This window comes from Dermochelys coriacea, chromosome 5, assembly GCF_009764565.3.
Source record: "Dermochelys coriacea isolate rDerCor1 chromosome 5, rDerCor1.pri.v4, whole genome shotgun sequence".
Taxonomy (NCBI): domain Eukaryota; kingdom Metazoa; phylum Chordata; order Testudines; family Dermochelyidae; genus Dermochelys; species Dermochelys coriacea.
This window is the reverse complement of record NC_050072.1, coordinates 101591893-101608539: the sequence shown is the minus strand read 5'-3', so window position 1 is coordinate 101608539 and position 16647 is coordinate 101591893. Positions and strand designations below refer to the sequence as shown.

General features: G+C 36.5%; 1 protein-coding gene across 1 annotated transcript in view; it reads left to right on the top strand.

Moving 5' to 3' along the window:
* CBWD3 (COBW domain containing 3) overlaps positions 1-16647 on the top strand; it is a 42658-nt gene that overhangs the window by 4666 nt on the left and 21345 nt on the right. Inside the window, 6 exon segments of the mRNA XM_043514547.1 lie at positions 2370-2461; positions 5954-6013; positions 7483-7520; positions 11208-11254; positions 12665-12751; positions 13686-13730. Of these exon segments, the coding sequence (XP_043370482.1) occupies positions 2370-2461; positions 5954-6013; positions 7483-7520; positions 11208-11254; positions 12665-12751; positions 13686-13730 (369 nt within the window).

Sequence of the window (16647 nt, the reverse complement as noted above, 5' to 3'; positions counted from 1 at the left end):
TGTATTTTGGAAAGTAGCTCATTTGAAAGGCTTTGCTTATTAGATAAAACTACGACTAGCTGAATTGTAGAGCCCCCTTGTTTAGCCTCTTATTTTTTAATTGAATGTTAAGAGAGCCATCCCCAGAGGATTCTCCTGTCGCAGATGAAATTGCAAATGTTGATTCCTTCCAGTCTGCAGTCACCCATGGAAATAGTTACAGAAGGTTTTATTGCCCTATGTGCCTTCATGTTCTACCTGTGCGGTAGAGCCATCGTTGAATACACATGTTCCATAATAACTTGCAGACAACAGTCATGCTTAACCTCAAGAAGGTGGTGGAGGAGCTTCAAAATTGAGAGAAGACCTGCCTTAGAGTTGTCAAGGAAATTAACAGTATGTTGATTAAATTTGCTGATGGTATTACATTGAGAAAAGCTACAAAGACCAGTGAGGTTGGAGAAGTAATACTTAAAGACCTAGAACAATTTGAATTTGAAAATGGACATAACATAGCACACATAATGATGAAATTCAGTGTTGGTGAGTGGGAGGAATACAAAATAATCTATGTGAAATAGGGTTGGGGAATCCAAAATACAGATACTTGATAGGCAGAAACCTGGAAATCAGTAATCCTAAAAAAGACATAGGAATGATAGTGGTCAGCAAATTATACACGAGTTTGCAGTGTGGAGAATTTTTGGTTTACAGTGTCTAAATGTAGTTGTGGAGAGAGAGAGAGAGATAGATAGATATAGATATAGATATATATGGAGGCATCACATCAAGGAGCAGGAATAATGACCACATCTGCAATATTCCCATCTTTTTGTTCTGTTTACAGTGTCTAGTACAATGGGGCCCCCCTGGCTCATGTCTGGGGCTTGTTGGCACTACCGCAATACTAATAACACTGTGTTCAGTTTTGGGCATCTACTGTCCAGAAACATGAAGAACCTATTGGAGAGAGTTAAGAGAATCAAAATGATCAGGGGCTGGAGGGATTGATTTGAAGAGAGTTTTAAGAGAAACAAATATATTAATATAACTTGCCGAAGATTACTGTAATGGAGACATAACTCTACAAATATTTAAAAAGAATAAAAGTCAAGGGCGAAAAATTAAGGTTAGTATTTGGGGTGCAGAGGAGAGGTTATAATTAAATAAAGGGGTGAAATTATGGTCAGAAATATAGTCCCCAATTAGTAAGAACTTTCTGACAGTGAGACCTGTTAAGCTGTAGAGTAGTCTCCTAGTGGAAATTGTATAAGCTTTAACACTTGGGACATTTTAGACTTGCTTGGACAAAGCAGTAGAAAAGGTACTATAAGTGACATCTTGTATTGACAGGGAGACAGAGTAGGTGACCTACTAGGTCTTTTCCTTTTTTTTAATATCTGTAACACTATGAATGCTGATGCATGTAATTAACATGTTGGATTCCTTTTATAACGCTAATGGGATGTACAGTAACACTTTTGTTGAGTCACTAATAATACCACACCAACTCAAAGCGGCACCAGACTATGCCAAACAACAGATGCAAAACCTGCAGACATATTTCCACTGCTACAATGATCAATACTCCCCACAACACACCTTTCAAGATCCATAAGTCATCCAGTGCACTAAATGCCCCAATAACAACTATGTGGGTGAAATCAGGCAATCACTATGCTCTTGAATGAACTCTCACAGGAAAACGATAAAAGACAAAGACACCACATTACCTGTGGGTGAATACTTTTCACAAAGGGATCACTGTCTATCTGACCTATCAGTTCTCATCCTCAAAAGAAACCTGCACAACACTTTCAAAAGATGAGCCTGGGAGCTTAAATTCACTTTGCTAGATACTAAAAATCATGGAGGGAATAGGAGACACTGGATTTATGGTTTATTACAACAATTTATAAACCACTAACAAGCTTCCCCTCCTCCCTTCCTTTCCCTATGACTGGAGGGGTGTTAATGGACCACTTTACCTTGAAAGTCATTTGACATATATATTACCTAGTTACGCTAATCAATGTGTTCCACCTTGTATTTAGCTGTGACACTCTGAGTAGGTTTCCCAGACCTGAAGAAGAGCTCTGTGTAGCTCCAAAGCTTGTCTGTCTCACCAACAGAAGTTGGTCCAATAAAGATATATTATTACCAAATAGTTAGTTAAAATAAGATAGAGGTTAAGTGATTTGTCAAATGTTGCACAGTGAGTAGTTGGCAATTCCGAGTATAAACTACAAATTCTAACTACCAGTCCCTTGCTTTAAGGATTAAACCACGTTATCTTCCATATGAATAAAAAACATAAAATATATTCATATCTATTGTAGCTCCTCTAAAGGCTGCTCTAGTTTAGAGTTTTGTTTTGTTTTTTTTAACAGGGACAATGGCTTGAAAGCTATTGAGAACCTGATGCAGAAGAAGGGAAAGTTTGACTACATACTACTAGAAACCACTGGATTGGCAGATCCAGGTAGATAATATATAGCCATGGTGAATATCCTGTTTTTGTAAGAAGGTTAGAAATCATTTTTTATTTGCTTGCATAGTCTGCATTTTTATTTTGAACGTCTGATAGTGTGGTATGTTTTCACATACTTGACTGCAATACAAATTATGAAATTGGATCAGTTAAATACTTTGTTGCACAAGCCAGAATAGAATCCAACACACTCACCTGCAGCAGTCTGGGCTCTGAAGGCTAAGAGGAGTGGAAAAAATGATAATATATTTTTTCAGTGTGGTTCAGAATATGCAGGCAGCAAATATCAGACATGGCAGTGAAAAGTGTGGTATAAAAACTGATGGCTCTGAGTAAGGAGGTGTTATTTTTATGTAGTACTTTTCAGATTATAATTATGCTTTTATTATATATATATATATATATATAATGTACATGTATTATGGGGATTGTCAGTTATGGACTTGTATTTTGTTAAGACACAGAGCAAACTGTCAAATAGGCAAATGTATTATCTAAATGTGTGAATCAGATGAATATACAGAAACTTCCAGTTCACAGCTTGTAGCCCAGAGTTAAATATTGCTGAATTTGTAGACAATCTCTTATGCTGTATGTACATATATAATTATTTATTTTTTCCAGTCCAGTAATAAAAGATGTCAACGATTCAGTGGGTGCTGTTTACATTTTAGTATACAAAAATGACATGTATATGTTTTCAAAATTAAGGAAAGCTATCTTAAAAACAGTCTGCCTTGACCTCTGTTAATTAAAAACCTGTTCTTAGCCAAGAAAGTGAAGGAAATTCTTATTTCCCATTTAGGAGACTGACACTCTTCAGTTCAAAGCTAAATAATTGTCATGGTAAAGTAATTTTCTTTAAAAGAAAGGACATTGATTCAGCCCCTGTTACACACACATCCTATTTAAGTCAAATTGGAAAACTATTAAGGTTTTAGGGGAAAAAAATCAATAGATATCAGGAAACCATTAGATCTAGTGGCCCTTGCTATATCTTGCATGAGTAACCACTGTAAACAGCTGACAGGTATTTCATAGTTGACACAAAGTGATGCTTGGGGGACCACATCTTGTCAGTTCAGTTGGATGGCTTTAGACATTGGAATGAGTTCAGTTATCATTCGTTTTCCCTATATATTTCATTCTTTTAGACAGCCCTGTCACTAACTAGAGCCATGATGCTTTGAAAAATAAAATACTTTTTATTGCTGTCATCTTCTCCTCTTCATGTTGTGATATTGTTATATGTTAAATCAGTTCATGTCAAAACAAATCATGATGTCTTATTTATAAATGTATAACATTTATCCTGAAGACACTAGGCCCCTTTTTGTACTGGGGCTTTTCGGGAATAACCATGAATATTATACCCCTCTACCCTTTCCTCTCAGAGCAGATATCTTTTTGCGAAGGGATTGACTTGTTAAATTTTATTGGCTGATCTTAGTCCACATGTTTTCAGAACTGCTTTTTATGAACAGGTTGACATATTATTTCAGAGACACATGCAATGCTTACCCTTCCACGATTATTTTTTTTCTTCAAGGAAATGAAAATACTTTGTATTTAAATAGCACCTTTTTCTTCCAAGAATCCCATAGTGCTTTACAGAGTGAGGGATCAATTCTCCACTGATTTGTGTAGTCATTTACTTCTCCTATATGAATATGAAATGCTGCCAAGTCAGAATTCTCCACTCACTCCATTGTATGCTTTGCAGAGGTATAAACGACCAAACAAGGTGCAAGGCAATAGATAATCTAGCTCTTGTAATTGTATTACTCTACCTATCTCTGAAGAGCATCCTCTTCTGGGGTGGAAATATCAACAGCTAATTAATTCCAGCGACATGATGTGTACACACATATGTGAAAGGAAATATGAAATATGGCATATTCAACATAAACTACTGTGGGAATATAAATGAATATAAATATAAACCTGAGTTAGAATTGGACCAGGCCACTAATGCTAACACCTTTACTCTTACAAAAAGTACCTTAGACATTTAATACAGCGTTTTTTCATTTCAATGTTTAACCATCAGTGATGAAGCAAAATGTGTCATTATTAAATACTGAAATTGAAGACTTCAGAAAAACTATAGTGTTTGGTATCAACTCAACAAAATATTACTAATTCAAAGGAAAGCTTTAATGTTCAATAAATAAACATTTTGTTTAATATTGATTTTATAATTAACGGTTATAAAATCAGCTTGGAAACCAGTTCATTTTCTTCCAAAGGAGTTTCACAAATGACATTTCAGAAAGATACTTGGTTCCAGTACCAGGCTCAGAAATAATACTAAATTTAATTATTTTTTTAAAATTACTAATGGTGTCAAAAATTCTTATTCTATTAACTTGCATACTGAGAAAGAAATGGATGCAGCTTTTCTGAAGTGCTGTCAGCCTCCGGAATTTTTTCTTGGTCAGGCCGTGTCTGTACCTGGAAAGTGCACTGGTGTAATGAAATCAATTTAAAAATGGTGCAAACTTCTAATGTAGACGCACTAAACTGGTTAGTCTTGCTTGTATCAATTAAGCTTCAGTTACCAATTTAAGATACGTTGGTACGAACTAGTATTATACTGGTTTAAATGCATCTAAATTGATTTTATTACACGGCTGCACTTTTCTCATATGTAACCCAGCATGCTGTATTGGGTTATTTTCATGTGTGTCCGACACTGCTTTCTCACGTGAGGAACTGGGCAGGGTATTGGGGAAAAAATAAGTCCTGATCCAACCTTTTTTCCTCCCACCATAAATCCTTCCTTTCTCTCTGCTACTACATAGAGGGGGGTACCTGAAACTTAGAGTAGATAAGATCACCCAGGGATAGCAGGGAACCAATGACAGTACCCTAGAAAAAGGGATTCAGTAGAGAAAGGATCAGGGAAAAGGAGCAACAAGGCAAGCTGATGAGAAATGCATGGTTGGAGAGGTAAGAGAGCAGAATCATGAAAGTGTAGTCAGGAGTGTGAGCGGAGAAGAGGAGGAAGTGTGAGACTATGTAGAAAATAGTGTAGAGGTTCAGGAGGATGAGCACAAGCCCTTACTTTGAACAAAAGGATGGATCAGTTTTAGTGAAATGGCAGAGGTGCAAAGGGGAAAAAAACACAGAAGAAGAGAACTATAAAGAATTTGGAATTAAGAAATGTGATTGCTGACATGGTGGTAGAGTCATGTTTAGGGGTTTCTTTTGTTTTGAATTTTTTTATTTTTATGATGTACCTGTTAGACCTCACACAACTTAGATGTTGCTATCACTGCTTTCAGGAGTTGCATCATCATCATTGCACCAAATATATGGTTGGAGAACCAACATTTTTAATACTTGATTTCGTGTTCTTCTGGCATCAGGGGGAAAGTTGAAGAGTAGCAACTTCGAACAGGTGTGATTTTTAAAAACTGCTTAGAGATGAGTGTTTTCTGATACATCATCCATCTTGCAACTAAATGTTTTGCTTATTAGGTGCTGTAGCCTCCATGTTTTGGGTTGATGCTGAACTAGGAAGTGACATATATCTTGATGGTAAGAAAAAGTGTGTGTTTGTCTTCTATAATACTTGTGAGGGGTTTCTCCCACTTTAGTGAGTGTTGTTTGGACAATTTATTTTCAAGAAATAAACAAGTAGCTTAGCAGAGGCATGAGTGAAAACTTATTTGCTAGTGTTTATGTAGGGGTGACTTCGTATTCATTATTTTCTCAATGACATATATTTAAACCTTAGAAATTTTTTTTTACTGGACTTGTGCAAACATGCCAAATTCTGAAATCAAAGGTAGTGATGACTCTTAGTTACATAGGCACTACTTTTCATCATGATAAACGGTCCGTAACCTGAAAACAGTGTGTCTGAGCAGATATCTGTAACACTGTATAGAAGCATGTAAAACAGTCACTAATTATATGATTTATGGAATTTCTGGTTGTATTGGTGGAATTCACTTTCTTTGGTATCAGTTGCGTCATTGAAACGATTCCACAGTACTGGCCACTTAAAGAATTTCTGGATCTGGATAGAGTAGGAAATTCTGAACCTTGTTACTTATCTACACATCCCATCTTTGGTTGGTTTGTTTTTTTCCCTCCTCTCAATCCCTTTCTTTAGCACTCTTGTTCTCTGTCCCCCTTTTTTTCTCTTGCACCAATTGGTTTGTTCCTCTGCAGTCTCCTGAGGTCCACTGGAGTGGTAAGCCTCTCAAAAATGTTCAGAGTATTGTAGTTGGGCTTATTTTGTTCACATTTTTACTTACTTTCTCAACATTCTTCTTAGAAAAATATATATTTCTTTTGACCAGTCTGAGAGCGCCTGTCTGCTCAATAACATAGGCCACCAAGAACACATTGCCTTTCATTCTCTTTTCTCTTAACTGGCTCCCCCATTTAATACTGATTCAAATGCATAGTTTTGGTCCTCTGTGGGATTGGTCCAAGATACATGAGGGACCACCTCACCTTCTGTTCTTGTTTACCTCCTTTGCTAGCTGTGTTCCACTGCCAAACTTGAGTGAAGCTTATGTGTGACAGGAGATGGTTCTCTTGGTGAGTGGCTATGTATCTGGAAGTTGCTCCCAGAAATGATCAGAGTGACCATGTTCTCAATTCCTTCAGAATACTACTCCTATAACACCACCACCACCACACCTTTCCCTACATCCAGCCCCTGCGGACAGGAACAAGGAGAAAGATGCATCTCTCTTATGTGTTCACCTCACCATTTTGGTAGGCACTCACATACCACAGTGATGAGCACCATATAAGAACCTAGATAATTAGGAAACAATTACAATATTTTCAGCCAGATTGGTGAAAGTTTTGTGAGGTTATAAGTAACTGAAAGTGGAATTAGAATAAAAACTCTTGTGTGACCTTAACTGTTGAGGTTGGTGCTGCCCCTGTAATTATTCAAGACACTAACATACTCTTAGCAGTTTTCAGTTTATTTCTTAATCAGTACTCTTCATTCTAGACGTCACTTACAAACTTTTCCCCCCCAGGTATTGTATCTGTTGTTGATGCCAAGTATGGACTTCAGGTAAGATAGTAATATTTAAAAAAACACTGTAAACCAAAAGAGTAGATAGAAGTGATGGTCTTTTACATGTTTTGTTTATGGATTAACTTCTAATATTAATTTCTAATTCTTGAGGTGCATGAAGCTGTGTTACAATTGCAGTTCCATAACAAATTGCAGCATTGTTTCATCCAGATAATCCAAGGGTGTTAAAAAGCTTCTCCTTTCCTTTAATGTAATGCTTTGTAGGTGAACAAGAAATAGTGCTACACAGTAGTTCGCCAGCTGTTGTCTGCAGAGCACTTCTCTGCTGAGAATTGTTAGGTCAGGTAGTACTTGTTCCTCTTAGTCTCTAGCAATTTATACAGATATCCAGGCTCTTAATTGCAAACCGGATCTTAGATTACTGTAAAATTGGCTGGAAAGATGAAGATACCCTCTTTGGTCCCCACCAACAATCGGTGCTACTTTTAAAGGAAAGAGGAGCTGATCTCAGGGACTGGAATAGGCAGTCATCAGCAGGATTAGAACTGCTATTAGAAAAAGAGTATCTAGGGGAATAGGAAGAAGGGAACAAGGCAGTATGTACAAAGGTGAAGAGAGCCAGGAGGCCAGACATATATTCAGTTTAAAGGAGGACCATACAGCAAGGAAGTGGAGGAGGAGAGGACCAGATGGCAGGCAAACATGTATGTGTGGGGAGAGAGGACCAGTGGAGAGAGGAAAGGGAACTGAAATGAGAACAGTAGGTACTGTGACTAATTTCAAAAAGGCTAAAACTTTTTGGATAAAGAGAGCTAAAAATACAAATTTTCAATTTTAGACAATTAGCGTAGTTGTCACAGGGATATCGTGGAATTGAGTGAAATGAGAGGTGGCCCACAATTATCATAAATGAAACCAGGTGCAATTAAAATGTGATCAACACTATTAAAATGTTTTGAGTTTCCCTGATTTTAACATCTAAATACTTCCTCTGTTTTTAAGCATACTTAATGTTCTAGGTAAACTGAAGGATAGTGTTTAAAGAGAAATAAAAATATTAAGAGATCTTTCTTTCATTGATATCCTTGTTTGCTCTATGCTCTTTAGGATTTTATGTCTACATTTTTGTGACCTTTGAGTGTTTTTTATTAATATTCCAAAATCTGGTTAGAAAGAGTCTAATATGGACAAAGCATGTGTGAGGGAGACACTTATGAAACACTGAGGTAAAACAATGGAAAAAACTATGATAAAATGTACTAGCAGTAAAGTTTACAAAATTCTGTGGAAGTTTTTTTTCAGTGCTTTCAAAATACAATTGGTGAGGGAGAATGTAGAACAGTGGAATCAAAATAAAATGGCAAAGAATTGGCAAAATAGCTAGAGTGCTTAAACTTTTAATGCTATCTATAAAGGATTAATTAAAGCATGCCATTTGTCATTAGTTCTATTTCCTGGAGAGCTTCAAGAATAGTGAGGCATCAGATGGAGGGAAGTTGGAAACTTGTTTTAAACATTCCTAACTTTAGCTACATTTTACTCAAGAGGGTTAGAGGTACCCAGAGTGGAAGTTTATAATCTCTCTGATAATTCTGATAGAGAATTCTAGATGACCAGAAGTTCTTGCACATCATATCCTGTTTCAGTAAGGTGCAGTGTTCAGGACACTATCTTTAGATTGCATTGCATTGCATTGCATTGCAAAAGTGTTTTATTATCCAAATAGAATAATGTAAAGCACTATAAATGTTATACATCTTCAAAAGCCTTTACACTAGCCAGTTAATCTTTATAACATCGCTCTGAGATAAGTTTTAGTCTTTTTACTAAAGAAGAAACTGAGACAGAGAGATTATGTGATTTGCCCAAGGCCATACAAGAAGTGGCAGAGAAAGAATTAGTACCTTTTGACTCCCACACTTGTTTTCAATCCATTATGCTGGACATTTCATTACTTGCAAAATGCTGATTCTTGGTTTGTATTGAAGCAAAACTAATTTCATTGCACAGAGCAGGGTCATGTATATACCTGAATACTATAATTGTTCAATTTCTGGGTTTAGTGCATGTTCTTACATTTGTTGAGTACAGTGCTAACAACAGTAAGAAGTTTTGAAATAATATATAGTAAATGTTTAACATCTCTGCTAGTCAGTAGAAACCTCTTATATTATTAAATCAGTAAACCGGTGCAAAACTGACATACTGTCAGGATAATAGAAACTTTAAATTTTCTCAGTCATATGCCAGATAAATAACTTTTGCTTTGTATAAAGAATTTGCTAACTTGTCCATTTCTTTTGGTTGCAAAGCCTGACCTCAGCAGCTATTTGTGATTCAAAGAATTCTGAAGGCAATACAAGTAATGACACTGGGATAATAGGCAGCAATTTAAGGGTGTCATGCTTCACAGACCCGACCCAACCCATCACAAGCAGAGCTAAGAAATAGTGCCCTGTGGCCAGCCAGCCAAATTGAAACTGAAGTGGTAATTGATATCATGGACTATCACTCTAATGGGATTGTCACCGAGCAATCTGAAATATTCATTTTTTAATCATGGGCAAATGATTGGACAACTTGAAATGACAGTTCTCTACTCTCAAGACCTGACAGTCAGGCCACTGACATTGCTCTTTTCAGAGCTTCAAATCTGACAGCATTTAATGCAATACAATCGATGAGTAGCGAGTTACAGAGAAAAGGTCAGAAGAGAGGTTTCATTCTAGTCCTCCTGTTATTGCACAACCTGTTTAAACAGTTCAGTTAGAAAACAGTTTTGATTTAAAAAAAGCTAGGAAAAAAATAGACTGATATTATGCAATGGGATTTTTTTAGAACCAAGTCATTTTAGATGTCTAACCAATCTATTTGAAAGAGTAGTTTCCTATTTTTTTTTAAATTGATGGGCATGCCGTGGAATTTATTCCCACCTTAAATCAGCAGTATTTTTAAAACCAAATCAATTTTAAAATAATATAGTTGATTGTTGAGTCAGCTAAAAGCACAGATAATGGGATAATCAAAATCCTGTGAAACTATCACAGGCTCATCAGACACGAACTCTTGTGCATCCCAATCCTTTGAAACAGAAATTACGACAGGTTTCCTGGGTGATGGTGGCCGGCTCATGCAGACCTGGGGCAAAAGTTATATCTTTAACTTGTCAACTGATAAGCAAAATTTGATTAAAACAAAAAAGTAAAGTGGTAGATGCTAATGCATGATTCCCCCAAACTAGTTTAATGACCCTTAGACATCTTGCAGTTACCAAGATAACTAACTTACTGTTTGTTTGAAATATACATTACTCTTTTTGTTTAGCTTTTGATCTTAAAATACCTATTTTTTTTCCCCTGTAAACTAACACACAACATGGATTCTAATGCTTTTTTTTCTCACAATAAACCTAAACATTTAAACAAAAACTGTCAAAGCTCAGCATTCTACAGCAATCCTACGATAATAGACAAAAGAAAAATGTTGGTAAAGAAACAGATTTGAACTTCCAGAAAGGGTGGATGTCTATATTTTTTACCATCACGTTGCTTATATAAATAATAAAGATGAGCCGGTGCATACAAATACTCTAGATATCATCCCCCTTAATTTCTTGACTAATGTATCTAAAACTGATTTTTACCTTGATTTTGATGTATGTTTAAATGGGTATTTGTTACATGAATACTCTTGATGTAATAATTGTTTTTAATCTTTGTTCAGCATTTGACAGAGGAAAAACCTGATGGCCTTATCAATGAAGCAACTAGGTATCAGTATAAAAACTATTAATGTAAAATTGGTAAAAGTTAGCAACTTCAGTGTGTAAATGTTCATAAGAAATGAGTGTCATCTCAGTGGGCCTGCACAGGGTCGTTTGTTCACTGTCGACTTAAGATCTAGAGACAAGGTGGGTGAGGCAGTATCTTTTATTGGGCTAGCTTCTGATGGTGAGACACACAAACTTTCGAGCATACACTGTGCTTCCTAGATCTTGAAGAAGGGGTCTGTTTAAGCTCCAAAGCTTCTGTGTCTCGCCAATGGAAGTTGGTCCATGAAAGATATACCTCACCCACCTTGTCTCTCTAATATCCTAGGACTAACATGGCTACAAAAACACTGCATACAGCTTAAGATCTAGTCAGTTTGTTTAAAAAACCCAAACAACCTCCGCTCTCCCTGCCCCCACCCCACAATAGTAGTTTCAAGTGCTGTACCTGCGCTTTAGTTCCCCTTCCAACATCTGTATTTTACAATCCTTTTTTCTTTTTTTTTTATTTTTTATTTTTTAAAGTTCCATATAAATGGCAGTGGGAAACTGCCTACATAGTTAAATAGGCTGTGTACAAAGTTTTGTTACATGCCCAAAGTAAACTGAAAAGTAGAGAAATATTCTTCTTTATTTTCAGTTAAAAGAATTGATAGTACCAATAGGAGGTTTACTTTAAAAACAGCTTTAGAATTTTTTACTGTCGCTTATTATCTTGAATTCAGACTGTAAGAGGGACTAAGTGGTTCATAGATTGCCTATCCCACAGTACAAGGGAGCTAAAAGATCACAGTTTAATCCTCTACACTGGAGTGAGCGTTACTCTGCATAGCCTCATCTGCCGTTGCTTTTTTTCTTGTAACATACCAGTGTAGTTCCAGTAGTGGTGGTAACAGTGGGATCACTAGTGTAGACAGACCACTGGTATTTTAATCATTATCTAATCTTGACCTGCTTTGCACAGGGTCAGACAACATGGTGATTAAAAAGCTGATGGTCTGACTTTGCTGGTGATATCATCAGTAGGAAATTTGGGGGGGGGGGAATGATAGTGCATTCGTATGAAGAGTAAGATACATACAGAATTTATGAGTACAGTGTTAATGAAAAAAGCTTTGTCCTTAACACTGTAATTTAAAATAAATTGTTTTAATGCAATAATTTTACAAAGAAGTTGCAAGAAATGTTTTTAGTAGCGGAACACTCCCTAACCCTATCAACAATGCAGTATATCAGAAAGCATTATGTGGTCCGACTGATATATTGATTGGTCTCCTAATTCAATGCAGACTTTCTTGCTTTGGTCATGATATGCAGTTTTTTTGAGCGCATGGGAAGTGTGGTAACTTTGCATTGTGGAAAATGAATTTATGTATTTTTGTCTTCTCTTTTATTTTGTCTTCCTGTGTAGGCAGGTTGCACTAGCTGATCTAATAATCATCAATAAAATAGATTTGATTTCACAAGAAGAACTGAATAAAATAAGAACAGCTGTCAGGTATGAAACTTATAGTATGAATAAGTTACACTGACTGACCGTTTTTTTGTTTATATATAGACTTCTGCTTCTTATGACTGGCACAGGGACTGGAGATTGCATGATTACCATGACACAAATTATTTGCTCACAGGAGAGAGAGAGAGAGAGAGATTAAATAGTGTTCTGATACAGTTATGTACTTCCACAAATCTTGGTTTTTTGCATGTGGTGATTGTTGTGCACCAACCTTGTCTACGTGCATCTGAAGAAGTGGGTATTCAGCCCCGAAAGCTTATGCTCCAATACATCTGTCTATAAAGTGCCACAGGACTCTCTGCCATTCTTATCTAGTAACGGTATAACCCCTTTTTAACTTTTCAGACTTCATTTTTTTGTATCGATGCTTAAATATTTCTAAATATACCTTTAAAAATAATTAATAGATATCTGGGGAGGCAAGGAGGATGCAGAATAATTATCATTTGTAAGTAAATGAACAAATAATCTGGACAAGATTAGTGGTTAGAGGTGTAGGCAAAAATGTCTTCTGCTGCCACCACAATATCCCCACATCCTGTGAGAAGAACAAAAAAACACACACCAAAAACTGAGTTTGAAAAAGTATTTTCCCATTTCACTGCTTTAACAAAATGTCCTAAATAAAAGTGAAAATGTTTAGGCCCAGCAACATGTACTTACGGGGGGAATTTTGCTTAAATAAAATCTGTCCTCTGTAACAGTAGTCCTCTGTTTTCATGGATAGTGAATCTCCTGGCAAGTTGAGAGAGAAATAAAAATGGACATTGCTATGGGGTTGTACAACAATTTAATAAGAGTTGGATTATTACTCAGGAGTTCCTGGTTCTCGTTTCCCTGCTTTGTTCACTATATTATGGAATTCAGTTTTTATTCACATCTAATTTCTCCTTTTTTCCCCCCCACCCTTTTTCAGGTCAATAAATGGGCTTGTCAAAATTTTAGAAACTCAGAGATCAAGGTAATATTTAGTGTGGGGCAGTATCACTTGCTGCCACTTCCTATTTCTGTTGTGACAAGTTGCTGTATATGTTTTAGTCCTATTCGTTTTAAAAGAAAACTATTTAAATAACTCCTTGCCTATTTTACTGTCGTCACTTTAGATTAAAACTAACACTTTTTTTTAAAAAAACAGTCTTATGCTGTTTGCTTTCTCTTCACTTTTTTCAGTTTAGAAATTGAAAATATACTGTCAGTTTCTAGTTCGTTAATTCCAGACTTTGTAAGGTTTAAATGCATATATTCAAAGAAAATTAGGAGTTTTTAATCAGAATTGGAATACTAAAAAAGTAAAATCCTTATTATACTTGTATTGGGTTTAGATTTTGCAAAAACTTAATTAAATTTTGGGCTAAATTTGACCCGACAGTGGCTTTGTTATTGAGACTGTCTGCACTAGCAACGCCACTGGAGGAGCATCACTGGCTGGAAAAGTGCTAGGGTAGACACAGCCAAGATGGCTCTGATACATTGCAGCTGTCATAAATATAAAGGGAAGGGTAACCACCTTTCTGTATACAGTGCTATAAAATCCCTCCTGGCCAGAGGCAAAACCCTTTCACCTGTAAAAGGTTAAGAAGCTACGGTAACCTCACTGGCACCTGAATGACCAAAATGACCAATGAGGGGACAAGATACTTTCAAATCTGGAGGGGGGGACGACAGAGTTCTGGCTGGCTGTGTGATGCTCTTGCCGGGAACAGATCAGGAATGCAAGCCTTCAAACTCCTGTTAAATTAGTAAGTAATCTAGCTAGAAAATGCGTTAGATTTTCTTTTGTTTAATGGCTTGTAAAATAAGCTGTGCTGGAGGGAATGTATATTCCTGTTTTTGTGTCGTTTTGTAACTTAAGGTTTTGCCTAGAGGGATTCTCTATGTTATGAATCTGATTACCCTGTAAGGTATTTACCATCTTGATTTTACAGAGGTGATTCTTTTACCTTTTCTTTAATTAAAATTCTTCTTTTAAGAACCTGATTGATTTTTCATTTTTCTTAAGATCCAAGGGTTTGGGTCTGTGTTCACCTGTACCAGTTGGTGAGGATTATTATCAAGCCTTCCCCAGCAAAGGGGGTTTAGGGCTTTGGGGGGGGCTATTTTGGGGGAAGACTTCTCCAAGTGGTCTCTTTCTTTGTTTAAAACGCTTGGTGGTGGCAGCGTCCTGTTCAAGGACGAGGCAAAGTTTGTACCTTGGGGAAATTTTTAACCTAAGCTGGTAAGAATAAGCTTAGGGGGTCTTTCATGCAGGTCCCCACATCTGTACCCTAGAGTTCAGAGTGGGGAAGGAACCTTGACACAGCAGTTGGCAATCTTGATGTAATTGAGCTTACATGTAGAAATCTCTAGGTCATTTACATAGCTTTCCAGTGATGTGGTACCCATTGTCATGTGACACATCACTGAAAAGGCCTAACAGGCCAATAAGTGTCCAATGCCAGACTCTAATCACATGTACTATGTAAAGCTCTTTATGCCTCTTCCAGGTTTGATTTAGTGGGACCTAAAAATAAATGGTGCCTGCAAAATTGTTTTGAAAGATATGTCAAAATAGTCACAATACAAGAAGTAAATGGCTTTACTCTTTCATATTATTGATTGGCACTCTGGTTTGAATTCCTTATTAGACAAATGAAAAGGTTGTATTTTTTAAATAAAAGACTGTGTCTCTCCCACCTCCCATGGAGCTCTCAGTAGAAAGTGTCTATTCTGATTCAATTATGGATTTAATCAAAAGGACTGAGTGAAGTTGTGACAAAAGCACACTCTCGAAACATGTCATTTAGGGTTTAGTAACTTGTGTATGAAGTACAAGTACCATACATTGAAGTGCTTAAATGAGGCTAGATACTCATCATAAACCTTTCAAATGCAGATATCAATAAATATTCAAAAATGTAGATGGGGACTCTACATTTCAATACAAGTTGAAATAGATTGAGCACAGATGGTTGTGTTTTCCCTACTAACACTGGAATATAGGTATTTGTGCTGTTGAATATAACTTCTCATTATTATTTCCTTTGTTTATAGCAATATTATGCACTAGTATAGTTTTCATCAGAAGATGTGTGCCCATTGAAGGGCATTATTTATCCTGTAGTATTCCTTGAGATCCTAAAAAACAGCAATGTGGATGTTGTAGCACTGGTAGTGGCTAAAGCTAGCCACCGAAGCTCAGACCCAGGGTCTCAGCAGGGCTTGGGCAAGCCCAAGCTGCCATCAATGCCACAGTATCCACACTGCTATTTGTAGCATGCTAGCTCAAGCCGAGCTAAGGTGAGTCTGTCTGCTTACATTGGGAATCGCACTTCTCAGCTGTAGTGTAGACGTACCCAATGAACAGCTGAAATGTGGTGTAAAATTAAATCAAGTCCTGGTGTGGAGTTTACTCCTTGATAAAATCTGATAAAGTCTGCCAAGTAATAGAGCAACACCTATCCTTTTATAGCCTTACCAAATACACACAGACTTTAAGGCCAGAAAGGACTGTCATGATCATCTAGTCTAACCTGCACATTGCAAGTCAGAGATCCTTGCCCACCCACTCCTGCATAACCTCTGACTGAGTCATTGACATCCTAAAATCTTGATTTAAAGACTTCAGGAAAATCTGCTGTTCAACCCAGCAAGTGACCTGTGATGTTAAAGCTATTCTATTTTGTATATTTATATTAATCCTTATTCTGATCTACACTAATGTAGATTTAAAATATTTTAGAGAGAATACAACTGCACTGAATTCTGTGGAATCCATACCATATTTGAGTCTTTAGAGATGCAGGCAATATAGCATTTAATTTTTATTACAAATAGTGTTGAAATAATTATTCTACTCTTATTACATTAGGATTCTGAAACTAGTGTATTTGAACTGTTAA